This window comes from Danio rerio, chromosome 22 (assembly GCF_052040795.2).
Source record: "Danio rerio strain M-AB ecotype USA chromosome 22, GRCz13ab, whole genome shotgun sequence".
Classification (NCBI taxonomy): Eukaryota; Metazoa; Chordata; class Actinopteri; order Cypriniformes; family Danionidae; genus Danio; species Danio rerio.
In genome coordinates this window covers 37,673,074-37,689,623 of record NC_141042.1, presented here as the reverse complement: position 1 = coordinate 37,689,623, position 16,550 = coordinate 37,673,074, and the positions used below count along the sequence as shown (strand labels likewise).

At 32.7% G+C, this 16,550-nt stretch overlaps 1 protein-coding gene across 3 annotated transcripts in view; it reads right to left on the bottom strand.

The window, feature by feature from the left end:
* Nucleotides 1–16,550, bottom strand: part of lcor (ligand dependent nuclear receptor corepressor) — a 157,159-nt gene that overhangs the window by 93,065 nt on the left and 47,544 nt on the right. The window contains exon 1 of one of the 3 annotated variants that reach the window (XM_087304717.1): nucleotides 1,505–1,606. The exons of 1 other annotated variant lie outside the window; for it this stretch is intronic. In XM_087304717.1, the coding sequence (XP_087160843.1) occupies nucleotides 1,505–1,601 (97 nt within the window). In that variant the 5' untranslated portion in view covers nucleotides 1,602–1,606. Of the gene's footprint in view, nucleotides 1–1,504; nucleotides 1,607–16,550 lie in introns of those variants that run through there. One more of the 3 variants, XM_087304719.1, reaches the window with a different exon arrangement.

The following is a 16,550-nucleotide window of genomic DNA, read 5'->3' as shown; positions in this document are numbered from 1 at the left end:
GGAATTCATATTATTTGTGATGTAAAACAAATAATAGGCCCTTATTATCTTTCAGATTTCATAACAGAATGGCAAATAATTCATCTATACCTGCTGAAGCAGGCCTTTCGATAAAGATGAGAGGCGGTTTTCACTGCCACTGAAAATCTGATCACGCAACCTGATCATCTCAAACAGAATCATATCATATTTGAGACAAACCTTAAGCCCAAAAATACAAACAGCAGCATTAGCATCCACAGAGGTCCACTCATGCGACATCTGAGATGTATTTAAGGCGTATATATTAACTACAACATTAATGCAGCATTAGACAGACTCTTCAGATATATCTGCATTGTTTTGGTGGACAGAAAGAGTGACCAACATTTACTCAAAAGCTGCTGTTAACAGATGCCAAAAGCCACGGGTTTTCTCTCTGACATTAAAAGGGAGATTAACACAAATCTAGGGTTGGAAACTGGGAAACCTCGAGGTTAAGACTGAATAGATAATCTCCCAATAACATCAGATACGGCGATTTAAAGGGATTAAACAAAGCTAATGAAACATTAGATTTAACGGGGGAGGGGCGGGGAAGCCAACATTTTTCGGTTGTGTGTATACATCTATATGTTTTTATTTCATTTTGGGGTAAAAGAGAAACAAAATAAGGGAACAGCGAAATGAAACGGACTCGTGGGATGCTTAAAACCAAATAATGTAGATGTGAACGAAATTTTTGGTCATGGTACATGTCGTCCGTGCTGCTTTAAACCCAATAATCGATTTATGAAGGGAAAAAAAAATCATAACAGACTCAAATATCAGTGCGCATACTCGGCAGATATTAAGATTAACATGAAGACTTTATATAAAAACAATCTGGATGACAAGAATCTGGCCTTGACAGGCCCGCGTTAACAACTAAGCAATATGCGCAGTGTCATTTTCTTTGTCAACCCCCCACCTTCCCCTAAAATACAAAATTATTTTCTGACATTTCCCCATTGCAGCAATGCGCGCTCCCCCAGCGCCGACGATTTGGGGCGGGGACGCGCACAGCCCTCCCCCAACCCAAAAAATAATACAGTAGCCTACAATAAACCAGGGAGCGCGCACACGGGCAAAACCAACGCGTGTGATTGGTCCAAGCACAATTCCCTCTGTACACGTAACACGCCCTGCTTACAATAAATAAACATCGCCCAAAATTTTCTTAAAATAAATAAACACTAAAATAAAAACAAAGCTGCGCTGAAATACTATCATCACACACCACGGCAAACACACAAATACACACCTCACACGCAGAAACATCCATCAAATAACGGCCGCGTAACTAAACTCATAACTGCAATCTTTTTGACAGGGTCCAGCGGGCGATGAGCGGCTCTAAGAAAAATCGTTGAGACAAAAAAAGCCGCTTCGCTCGCCGTTGAAGGCGATACGCCAAATTATACAGCAAACACACAGCATCCGAGCCCCGGCAGACAATCCTGCGTGTTAGGTTAAACGAGCTTACCTACACAGTGAATGAGTTTATGCCGCCACGAGTCAAGTTCCTGCCGAAAGCCGCGCCTCTCGATCGTGCATTGCTGCCTTCTGCACAGACTCGCCATTTTCTATCGGCCCCTCCCGCGGGCGCGCACCTTCTACTGGGAGCTTCCCAGCGTCGACGTCATCAGCGCTCGCTCTCTCTCTTCTCACTCTCTCTCTCTCTCTCTCTCTCTCTCTCTCTCTCTCTCTCTCTCTCTCTCTCTCTCTCTCCAGTGCTGCAGCGCTCCCTCCCATATCCAAATCATATTCAGCCTATACCGAAGCTTGTACAGTTTGTTTGCTAGCCTACATTCTCTTTATTGCAGACCACGGTGCGAATTAAACATTGACTATCAGGGGAGTCAACTTTTTCGGTAATGTTAGTTTGGGTAATACAAACTTCAGTCGATCAAATATTCATTCATTCATTTTCTTTTCGGCTTAGTCTCTTTATTAATCTGGGGTCGCCACAGCGGAATGAACCGCCAACTTATCCAACATGTTTTACGCAGCTGATTCCCTTCCAGCTGCAACCCATCACTAGGAAACATCCATAGCCTACACACTCATTCACACACTACTGCCAATTTAGCTTACTCAATTTACCTATAGCACATGTAGGGTAAATTGGAAATCCCCGCCAACATTGGGAGAACATGCAAACTCCACACAGAAATGCCAACTGACCCACCCGGGCTCAAACCAGCGACTATCTTGCTGTGAGGCAATTGTGCTACCCACTGCACTACTGTGCTGCCCGTATTTATTTTATTCATTCATTCATTTTCTTGTCGGCTTAGTCCCTTTATTAATCCGGGGTCGCCACAGCGGAACAAACCGCTAACTTATCCAGCAAGTTTTTACACAGCGGATGCCCATCCAGCCACAACACATCTCTGGGAAAGTATTTATTGGTAACATCTAATTTAATAATAAAATGTATTTAAGTTTTCAGTGTTTTGAGGGATATTTAGTGTATTCTCAAACTACAGTATACTCTGATTTGCTATTTCAGAGGTTTCTGTCGGCCAAACTAAACAAACTGAGCAGCAATTTATGTAGAAACCAAAAGCTATTTTTAACGAGAAAAATGTCTTTTGAACACTTAAACTGTTTATCGGTGATCTAGATCTGCCAGTTTTTGACTTTTCAATAATTTATTTTCTTTCACATGAACTGATTTTGCGTTGACATGGTATGAACTGTTATAGGGGTGGTCAAATATATATTTATATAATCTATTATTTTATTCATAAATATTAATTAAGTGCCAGCTATTGTTTAAATTCTTTAACCCATGGAAATAATGGGAGATTGTTTTAATATGAATGCCTGTATGTAATTGCATCTAAATATAATTCCAACATATCAGTGTTTGTCTGTTCCAGGATAAACATTAGTGAACTTATATATTGATGGTCCAGGATCAACATTAGTGAATTTATATATTTGATGGTCCAGGATCAACATTAGTGAATTTATATATTGATGGTTCAGGATCAACATTAGTGAATTTATATATTTGATGGTCCAGGATCAACATTAGTGAATTTATATATTGATGGTCCAGGATCAACATTAGATAATTTATATATTGATGGTCCAGGATCAACATTTGTGAATTTATTTATTGATGGTCCAGGATCAACATTAGTGAATTCATACATTGATGGTCCAGGATCAACATTTGTGAATTTATTTATTGATGGTCCAGGATCAACATTAGTGAAATTATCTATTGATGGTCCAGGATCAACATTAGTGAATTTTTTATATTGATGGTCCAGGATCAACATTAGTAAATTTATATATTGATGGTCCAGGATCAACATTAGTGAAATTATTTATTGATGGTCCAGGATCAACATTAGTGAATTTATTTATTGATGGTCCAGGATCAACATTAGTGAATTTATATATTGCTGGTCCAGGATCAACATTAGTGAAATTGTATATTGATGGTCCAGGATCAACATTAGTGAATTTATTTATTTGATGGTCCAGGATCAACATTAGTGAATTTATATATTGATGGTCCAGGATCAACATTAGTGAAATTATCTATTGATGGTCCAGGATCAACATTAGTGAAATTATTTATTGATGGTCCAGGATCAACATTAGTGAATTTATTTATTTGATGGTCCAGGATCAACATTAGTGAATTTATATATTGATGGTCCAGGATCAACATTGGTGAATTTATATATTGATGGTCCAGGATCAACATTAGTGAATTTATTTATTGATGGTCCAGGATCAACATTAGTAAATTTATATATTGATGGTCCAGGATCAACATTTGTGCATTTATTTATTGATGGTCCAGGATCAACATTTGTGAATTTATATACTGATGGTCCAGGATCAACATTGGTGAATTTATATATTGATGGTCCAGGATCAACATTAGTAAATTTATATATTGATGGTCCAGGATCAACATTAGTGAATTTATTTATTGATGGTCCAAGATCAACATTAGTGAATTTATATATTGATGGTCCAGGATCAACATTAGTGAAATTATTTATTGATGGTCCAGGATCAACATTAGTGAATTTATTTATTGATGGTCCAGGATCAACATTAGTGAATTTATTTATTGATGGTCCAGGATCAACATTAGTGAAATTATTTATTGATGGTCCAGGATCAACATTAGTGAAATGATATATTGATGGTCCAGGATCAACATTAGTGAATTTATATATTGATGGTCCAGGATCAACATTAGTGAATTTATTTATTGATGGTCCAGGATCAACATTAGTGAATTTATTTATTGATGGTCCAGGATCAACATTAGTAAATTTATATATTGATGGTCCAGGATCAACATTTGTGCATTTATTTATTGATGGTCCAGGATCAACATTTGTGAATTTATATACTGATGGTCCAGGATCAACATTAGTGAATTTATATATTGATGGTCCAGGATCAACATTAGTGAAATTATTTATTGATGGTCCAGGATCAACATTAGTGAAATGATATATTGATGGTCCAGGATCAACATTAGTGAATTTATATATTGATGGTCCAGGATCAACATTTGTGAATTTATATATTGATGGTCCAGGATCAACATTAGTGAATTTATATATTGATGGTCCAGGATCAACATTAGTGAAATTATTTATTGATGGTCCAGGATCAACATTAGTAAATTTATTTATTGATGGTCCAGGATCAACATTAGTGAATTTATTTATTGATGGTCCAGGATCAACATTAGTGAAATTATTTATTGATGGTCCAGGATCAACATTAGTGAAATGATATATTGATGGTCCAGGATCAACATTAGTGAATTTATTTATTGATGGTCCAGGATCAACATTAGTGAATTTATATATTGATGGTCCAGGATCAACATTAGTGAATTTATTTATTGATGGTCCAGGATCAACATTAGAGAATTTATATATTGATGGTCCAGGATCAACATTAGTGAATTTATTTATTGATGGTCCAGGATCAACATTAGTGAAATTATAAATTGATGGTCCAGGATCAACATTAGTGAAATTATATACTGATGGTCCAGGATCAACATTAGTGAATTTATATAATGATGGTCCAGGATCAACATTAGTGAAATTATATATTGATGGTCCAGGATCAACATTAGTGACTTTATATATTGATGGTCCAGGATCAACATTAGTGAAATTGTTTATTGATGGTCCAGGATCAACATTAGTGAAATGATATATTGATGGTCCAGGATCAACATTAGTGAATTTATATAATTATGGTCCAGGATCAACATTAGTGAAATGATATATGGATGGTCCAGGATCAACATTAGTGAATTTATTTATTGATGGTCCAGGATCAACAATAGTGAATTTATATATTGATGGTCCAGGATCAACATTAGTGAATTTATTTATTGATGGTCCAGGATCAACATTAGTGAGTTTATTTATTGATGGTCCAGGATCAACATTAGTGAATTTATATATTGATGGTCCAGGATCAACATTAGTGAGTTTATTTATTGATGGTCCAGGATCAACATTAGTGAATTTATATATTGATGGTCCAGGATCAAAATTAGTGAATTTATATATTGATGGTCCAGGATCAACATTAGTGAAATTATTTATTGATGGTCCAGGATCAACATTAGTGAATTTATATATTGATGGTCCAGGATCAACATTAGTGAATTTATTTATTGATGGTCCAGGATCAACATTAGTGAAATTATTTATTGATGGTCCAGGATCAACATTAGTGAATTTATTTATTGATGGTCCAGGATCAACATTAGTGAATTTATTTATTGATGGTCCAGGATCAACATTAGTGAAATTATTTATTGATGGTCCAGGATCAACATTAGTGAATTTATTTATTGATGGTCCAGGATCAACATTAATGAATTTATATATTGATGGTCCAAGATCAACATTAGTGAATTTATTTATTGATGGTCCAGGATCAACATTAGTGAATTTATATATTGATGGTCCAGGATCAACATTAGTAAATTTATATATTGATGGTCCAGGATCAACATTAGTGAAATTGTTTATTGATGGTCCAGGATCAACATTAGACAAAATATTTATTGATGGTCCAGGATCAACATTAGTGAATTTATTTATTGATGGTCCAGGATCAACATTTGTGAATTTATATATTGATGGTCCAGGATCAACATTAGTGAATTTATTTATTGATGGTCCAGGATCAACATTAGTGAGTTTATTTATTGATGGTCCAGGATCAACATTAGTGAATTTATATATTGATGGTCCAGGATCAAAATTAGTGAATTTATATATTGAGGGTCCTGGATCAACATTAGTGAAATTATTTATTGATGGTCCAGGATCAACATTAGTGAATTTATTTATCGATGGTCCTGGATCAACATTAGTAAATTTATTTATTGATGGTCCAGGATCAACATTAGTGAAATTATTTATTGATGGTCCAGGATCAACATTAGTGAATTTATTTATTGATGGTCCTGGATCAACATTAGTGAATTTATATATTAATGGTCCTGGATCAACATTAGTGAAATTATTTATTGATGGTCCAGGATCAACATTAGTGAATTTATTTATTGATGGTCCAGGATCAACATTAGTGAATTTATATATTAATGGTCCAGGATCAACATTAGTGAATTTATTTATTGATGGTCCAGGATCAACATTAGAGAATTTATATATTGATGGTCCAGGATCAACATTAGTGAATTTATTTATTTGATGGTCCAGGATCAACATTAGTGAAATTGTTTATTGATGGTCCAGGATCAACAATAGTGAATTTATATATTGATGGTCCAGGATCAACATTAGTGAAATGATATATTGATGGTCCAGGATCAACATTAGTGAATTTATTTATTGATGGTCCAGGATCAACATTAGTGAATTTATATATTGAGGGTCCAGGATCAACATTAGTGAATTTATATATTGAGGGTCCAGGATCAACATTAGTGAATTTATATATTGAGGGTCCTGGATCAACATTAGTGAAATTATTTATTGATGGTCCAGGATCAACATTAGTGAAATTATTTATTGATGGTCCAGGATCAACATTAGTGAATTTATTTATTGATGGTCCAGGATCAACATTAGTGAAATTATTTATTGATGGTCCAGGATCAACATTAGTGAATTTATTTATTGATGGTCCAGGATCAACATTAGTGAAATTATTTATTGATGGTCCAGGATCAACATTAGTGAAATTATTTATTGATGGTCCAGGATCAACATTAGTGAATTTATTTATTGATGGTCCAGGATCAACATTAGTGAAATTATTTATTGATGGTCCAGGATCAACATTAGTGAATTTATTTATTGATGGTCCAGGATCAACATTAGTGAAATTATTTATTGATGGTCCAGGATCAACATTAGTGAAATTATTTATTGATGGTCCAGGATCAACATTAGAGAATTTATATATTGATGGTCCAGGATCAACATTAGTGAATTCATACATTGATGGTCCAGGATCAACATTAGTGAATTTATTTATTGATGGTCCAGGATCAACATTAGTGAATTCATACATTGATGGTCCAGGATCAACATTAGTGAATTTATATATTGATGGTCCAGGATCAACATTAGTAAATTTTTTATATTGATGGTCCAGGATCAACATTAGTGAAATTATATATTGATGGTCCAGGATCAACATTAGAGAATTTATATATTGATGGTCCAGGATCAACATTAGTGAATTTATTTATTTGATGGTCCAGGATCAACATTAGTGAATTTATATACTGATGGTCCAGGATCAACATTAGTGAAATTGTTTATTGATGGTCCAGGATCAACAATAGTGAATTTATATATTGATGGTCCAGGATCAACATTAGTGAATTTATTTATTGATGGTCCAGGATCAACATTAGTGAATTTATATATTGATGGTCCAGGATCAACATTAGTGAATTTATATATTGAGGGTCCAGGATCAACATTAGTGAATTTATATATTGAGGGTCCTGGATCAACATTAGTGAAATTATTTATTGATGGTCCAGGATCAACATTAGTGAATTTATTTATTGATGGTCCAGGATCAACATTAGTGAATTTATATATTGATGGTCCAGGATCAACATTAGTGAAATTATTTAATGATGGTCCAGGATCAACATTAGTGAATTTATTTATTGATGGTCCAGGATCAACATTAGAGAATTTATATATTGATGGTCCAGGATCAACATTAGTGAATTCATACATTGATGGTCCAGGATCAACATTAGTGAATTTATTTATTGATGGTCCAGGATCAACATTAGTGAATTCATACATTGATGGTCCAGGATCAACATTAGTGAATTTATTTATTGATGGTCCAGGATCAACATTAGTGAAATTATTTATTGATGGTCCAGGATCAACATTAGTGAATTTATATATTGATGGTTCAGGATCAACATTAGTGAATTTTTTATATTGATGGTCCAGGATCAACATTAGTGAATTTATATATTGATGGTCCAGGATCAACATTAGTGAAATTATTTATTGATGGTCCAGGATCAACATTAGTGAAATTATATATTGATGGTCCAGGATCAACATTAGTGAAATTATATATTGCTGGTCCAGGATCAACATTAGTGAAATTATTTATTGATGGTCCAGGATCAACATTAGTGAATTTATATATTAATGGTCCAGGATCAACATTAGTGAATTTATTTATTGATGGTCCAGGATCAACATTAGAGAATTTATATATTGATGGTCCAGGATCAACATTAGTGAATTTATATACTGATGGTCCAGGATCAACATTAGTGAATTTATATATTGATGGTCGAGGATCAACATTAGTGAATTTATATATTGATGGTCCAGGATCAACATTAGTGAATTTATATATTGATGGTCCAGGATCAACATTAGTGAATTTATATACTGATGGTCCAGGATCAACATTTGTGAATTTATATATTGATGGTCCAGGATCAACATTAGTGAATTTATATACTGATGGTCCAGGATCAACATTAGTGAATTTATTTATTGATGGTCCAGGATCAACATTAGTGAATTTATATATTGATGGTCCAGGATCAACATTAGTGAATTTATATACTGATGGTCCAGGATCAACATTAGTGAATTTATATACTGATGGTCCAGGATCAACATTAGTGAATTTATTTATTGATGGTCCAGGATCAACATTAGTGAATTTATATATTGATGGTCCAGGATCAACATTAGTGAATTTATATACTGATGGTCCAGGATCAACATTAGTGAATTTATATACTGATGGTTCAGTATCAACATTAGTGAATTTATATACTGATGGTTCAGTATCAACATTAGTGAATTTATATATTGATGGTCGAGGATCAACATTAGTGAATTTATTTATTGATGGTCCAGGATCAACATTAGTGAATTTATATATTGATGGTCCAGGATCAACATTAGTGAATTTATATATTGATGGTCCAGGATCAACATTAGTGAATTTATATATTGATGGTCCAGGATCAACATTAGTGAATTTATATATTGATGGTCCAGGATCAACATTAGATAATTTATATATTGATGGTCCAGGATCAACATTTGTGAATTTATTTATTGATGGTCCAGGATCAACATTAGTGAATTCATACATTGATGGTCCAGGATCAACATTTGTGAATTTATTTATTGATGGTCCAGGATCAACATTAGTGAAATTATCTATTGATGGTCCAGGATCAACATTAGTGAATTTTTTATATTGATGGTCCAGGATCAACATTAGTAAATTTATATATTGATGGTCCAGGATCAACATTAGTGAAATTATTTATTGATGGTCCAGGATCAACATTAGTGAATTTATTTATTGATGGTCCAGGATCAACATTAGTGAATTTATATATTGCTGGTCCAGGATCAACATTAGTGAAATTGTATATTGATGGTCCAGGATCAACATTAGTGAATTTATTTATTTGATGGTCCAGGATCAACATTAGTGAATTTATATATTGATGGTCCAGGATCAACATTGGTGAATTTATATATTGATGGTCCAGGATCAACATTAGTGAATTTATTTATTGATGGTCCAGGATCAACATTAGTAAATTTATATATTGATGGTCCAGGATCAACATTTGTGCATTTATTTATTGATGGTCCAGGATCAACATATGTGAATTTATATACTGATGGTCCAGGATCAACATTAGTGAATTTATATATTGATGGTCCAGGATCAACATTAGTAAATTTATATATTGATGGTCCAGGATCAACATTAGTGAATTTATTTATTGATGGTCCAGGATCAACATTAGTGAATTTATATATTGATGGTCCAGGATCAACGTTAGTGAAATTATTTATTGATGGTCCAGGATCAACATTAGTGAATTTATTTATTGATGGTCCAGGATCAACATTAGTGAAATTATTTATTGATGGTCCAGGATCAACATTAGTGAATTTATATATTGATGGTCCAGGATCAACATTAGTGAATTTATTTATTGATGGTCCAGGATCAACATTAGTGAATTTATTTATTGATGGTCCAGGATCAACATTAGTGAATTTATATATTGATGGTCCAGGATCAACATTAGTGAATTTATATATTGATGGTCCAGGATCAACATTAGTGAATTTATATATTGATGGTCCAGGATCAACATTAGTAAATTTATATATTGATGGTCCAGGATCAACATTTGTGAATTTATTTATTGATGGTCCAGGATCAACATTAGTGAATTTATATATTGATGGTCCAGGATCAACATTAGTGAAATTATTTATTGATGGTCCAGGATCAACATTAGTGAAATGATATATTGATGGTCCAGGATCAACATTAGTGAATTTATATATTGATGGTCCAGGATCAACATTTGTGAATTTATATATTGATGGTCCAGGATCAACATTAGTGAATTTATATATTGATGGTCCAGGATCAACATTAGTGAAATTATTTATTGATGGTCCAGGATCAACATTAGTAAATTTATTTTTTTGATGGTCCAGGATCAACATTAGTGAATTTATTTATTGATGGTCCAGGATCAACATTAGTGAAATTATTTATTGATGGTCCAGGATCAACATTAGTGAAATGATATATTGATGGTCCAGGATCAACATTAGTGAATTTATTTATTGATGGTCCAGGATCAACATTAGTGAATTTATATATTGATGGTCCAGGATCAACATTAGTGAATTTATTTATTGATGGTCCAGGATCAACATTAGAGAATTTATATATTGATGGTCCAGGATCAACATTAGTGAATTTATTTATTGATGGTCCAGGATCAACATTAGTGAAATTATAAATTGATGGTCCAGGATCAACATTAGTGAAATTATATACTGATGGTCCAGGATCAACATTAGTGAATTTATATAATGATGGTCCAGGATCAACATTAGTGAAATTATATATTGATGGTCCAGGATCAACATTAGTGAATTTATATATTGATGGTCCAGGATCAACATTAGTGAAATTGTTTATTGATGGTCCAGGATCAACATTAGTGAAATGATATATTGATGGTCCAGGATCAACATTAGTGAATTTATATAATTATGGTCCAGGATCAACATTAGTGAAATGATATATGGATGGTCCAGGATCAACATTAGTGAATTTATTTATTGATGGTCCAGGATCAACAATAGTGAATTTATATATTGATGGTCCAGGATCAACATTAGTGAATTTATTTATTGATGGTCCAGGATCAACATTAGTGAGTTTATTTATTGATGGTCCAGGATCAACATTAGTGAATTTATATATTGATGGTCCAGGATCAACATTAGTGAGTTTATTTATTGATGGTCCAGGATCAACATTAGTGAATTTATATATTGATGGTCCAGGATCAAAATTAGTGAATTTATATATTGATGGTCCAGGATCAACATTAGTGAAATTATTTATTGATGGTCCAGGATCAACATTAGTGAAATTATTTATTGATGGTCCAGGATCAACATTAGTGAATTTATTTATTGATGGTCCAGGATCAACATTAGTGAATTTATATATTGATGGTCCAGGATCAACATTAGTGAAATTATTTATTGATGGTCCAGGATCAACATTAGTGAATTTATTTATTGATGGTCCAGGATCAACATTAATGAATTTATATATTGATGGTCCAAGATCAACATTAGTGAATTTATTTATTGATGGTCCAGGATCAACATTAGTGAATTTATATATTGATGGTCCAGGATCAACATTAGTAAATTTATATATTGATGGTCCAGGATCAACATTAGTGAAATTGTTTATTGATGGTCCAGGATCAACATTAGTGAATTTATATATTGATGGTCCAGGATCAACATTTGTGAATTTATATATTGATGGTCCAGGATCAACATTAGTGAATTTATTTATTGATGGTCCAGGATCAACATTAGTGAGTTTATTTATTGATGGTCCAGGATCAACATTAGTGAATTTATATATTGATGGTCCAGGATCAAAATTAGTGAATTTATATATTGAGGGTCCTGGATCAACATTAGTGAAATTATTTATTGATGGTCCAGGATCAACATTAGTGAATTTATTTATTGATGGTCCAGGATCAACATTAGTGAATTTATTTATTGATGGTCCAGGATCAACATTAGAGAATTTATATATTTGATGGTCCAGGATCAACATTAGTGAAATTGTTTATTGATGGTCCAGGATCAACAATAGTGAATTTATTTATTTGATGGTCCAGGATCAACATTAGTGAAATTGTTTATTGATGGTCCAGGATCAACAATAGTGAATTTATTTATTTGATGGTCCAGGATCAACATTAGTGAAATTGTTTATTGATGGTCCAGGATCAACATTAGTGAATTTATTTATTTGATGGTCCAGGATCAACATTAGTGAATTTATATATTGAGGGTCCTGGATCAACATTAGTGAAATTATTTATTGATGGTCCAGGATCAACATTAGTGAAATTATTTATTGATGGTCCTGGATCAACATTAGTGAATTTATATATTAATGGTCCTGGATCAACATTAGTGAAATTATTTATTGATGGTCCAGGATCAACATTAGTAAATTTATTTATTGATGGTCCAGGATCAACATTAGTGAAATTATTTATTGATGGTCCAGGATCAACATTAGTGAATTTATTTATTGATGGTCCTGGATCAACATTAGTGAATTTATATATTAATGGTCCTGGATCAACATTAGTGAAATTATTTATTGATGGTCCAGGATCAACATTAGTGAATTTATTTATTGATGGTCCAGGATCAACATTATTGAATTTATATATTAATGGTCCAGGATCAACATTAGTGAAATTATTTATTGATGGTCCAGGATCAACATTAGTGAATTTATTTATTGATGGTCCAGGATCAACATTAGAGAATTTATATATTTGATGGTCCAGGATCAACATTAGTGAAATTGTTTATTGATGGTCCAGGATCAACAATAGTGAATTTATTTATTTGATGGTCCAGGATCAACATTAGTGAAATTGTTTATTGATGGTCCAGGATCAACAATAGTGAATTTATTTATTTGATGGTCCAGGATCAACATTAGTGAAATTGTTTATTGATGGTCCAGGATCAACATTAGTGAATTTATTTATTTGATGGTCCAGGATCAACATTAGTGAAATTGTTTATTGATGGTCCAGGATCAACATTAGTGAAATGATATATTGATGGTCCAGGATCAACATTAGTGAATTTATTTATTGATGGTCCAGGATCAACATTAGTGAATTTATATATTGAGGGTCCAGGATCAACATTAGTGAATTTATATATTGAGGGTCCAGGATCAACATTAGTGAATTTATATATTGAGGGTCCTGGATCAACATTAGTGAAATTATTTATTGATGGTTCAGGATCAACATTAGTGAAATTATTTATTGATGGTCCAGGATCAACATTAGTGAAATTATTTATTGATGGTCCAGGATCAACATTAGTGAAATTATTTATTGATGGTCCAGGATCAACATTAGTGAATTTATTTATTGATGGTCCAGGATCAACATTAGTGAAATTATTTATTGATGGTCCAGGATCAACATTAGTGAATTTATTTATTGATGGTCCAGGATCAACATTAGTGAAATTATTTATTGATGGTCCAGGATCAACATTAGTGAAATTATTTATTGATGGTCCAGGATCAACATTAGTGAATTTATTTATTGATGGTCCAGGATCAACATTAGTGAAATTATTTATTGATGGTCCAGGATCAACATTAGTGAAATTATTTATTGATGGTCCAGGATCAACATTAGTGAATTTATTTATTGATGGTCCAGGATCAACATTAGTGAAATTATTTATTGATGGTCCAGGATCAACATTAGTGAATTTATTTATTGATGGTCCAGGATCAACATTAGTGAAATTATTTATTGATGGTCCAGGATCAACATTAGTGAAATTATTTATTGATGGTCCAGGATCAACATTAGTGAATTTATTTATTGATGGTCCAGGATCAACATTAGAGAATTTATATATTGATGGTCCAGGATCAACATTAGTGAATTCATACATTGATGGTCCAGGATCAACATTAGTGAATTTATTTATTGATGGTCCAGGATCAACATTAGTGAATTCATACATTGATGGTCCAGGATCAACATTAGTGAATTTATAGATTGATGGTCCAGGATCAACATTAGTGAATTTATATATTGATGGTCCAGGATCAACATTAGTAAATTTTTTATATTGATGGTCCAGGATCAACATTAGTGAAATTATATATTGATGGTCCAGGATCAACATTAGAGAATTTATATATTGATGGTCCAGGATCAACATTAGTGAATTTATTTATTTGATGGTCCAGGATCAACATTAGTGAATTTATATACTGATGGTCCAGGATCAACATTAGTGAAATTGTTTATTGATGGTCCAGGATCAACAATAGTGAATTTATATATTGATGGTCCAGGATCAACATTAGTGAATTTATTTATTGATGGTCCAGGATCAACATTAGTGAATTTATATATTGATGGTCCAGGATCAACATTAGTGAATTTATATATTGAGGGTCCAGGATCAACATTAGTGAATTTATATATTGAGGGTCCTGGATCAACATTAGTGAAATTATTTATTGATGGTCCAGGATCAACATTAGTGAATTTATATATTGATGGTCCAGGATCAACATTAGTGAATTTATATATTGATGGTCCAGGATCAACATTAGTGAATTTATATATTGAGGGTCCAGGATCAACATTAGTGAATTTATATATTGAGGGTCCTGGATCAACATTAGTGAATTTATTTATTGATGGTCCAGGATCAACATTAGTGAATTTATATATTGATGGTCCAGGATCAACATTAGTGAAATTATTTAATGATGGTCCAGGATCAACATTAGTGAATTTATTTATTGATGGTCCAGGATCAACATTAGAGAATTTATATATTGATGGTCCAGGATCAACATTAGTGAATTCATACATTGATGGTCCAGGATCAACATTAGTGAATTTATTTATTGATGGTCCAGGATCAACATTAGTGAATTCATACATTGATGGTCCAGGATCAACATTAGTGAATTTATTTATTGATGGTCCAGGATCAACATTAGTGAATTTATAGATTGATGGTCCAGGATCAACATTAGTAAATTTTTTATATTGATGGTCCAGGATCAACATTAGTGAAATTATTTATTGATGGTCCAGGATCAACATTAGTGAATTTATATATTGATGGTTCAGGATCAACATTAGTGAATTTTTTATATTGATGGTCCAGGATCAACATTAGTGAATTTATATATTGATGGTCCAGGATCAACATTAGTGAAATTATTTATTGATGGTCCAGGATCAACATTAGTGAAATTATTTATTGATGGTCCAGGATCAACATTAGTGAAATTATATATTGATGGTCCAGGATCAACATTAGTGAAATTATATATTGCTGGTCCAGGATCAACATTAGTGAAATTATTTATTGATGGTCCAGGATCAACATTAGTGAATTTATATATTAATGGTCCAGGATCAACATTAGTGAATTTATTTATTTGATGGTCCAGGATCAACATTAGTGAATTTATATATTGATGGTCCAGGATCAACATTAGTGAATTTATATACTGATGGTCCAGGATCAACATTAGTGAATTTTTTTATTGATGGTCCAGGATCAACATTAGTGAATTTATATATTGATGGTCCAGGATCAACATTAGTGAATTTATATATTGATGGTCCAGGATCAACATTAGTGAATTTATATATTGATGGTCCAGGATCAACATTAGTGAATTTATATATTGATGGTCCAGGATCAACATTAGTGAATTTATATATTGAGGGTCCAGGATCAACATTAGTGAATTTATATATTGATGGTCGAGGATCAACATTAGTGAATTTATATATTGATGGTCCAGGATCAACATTAGTGAATTTATATATTGATGGTCCAGGATCAACATTA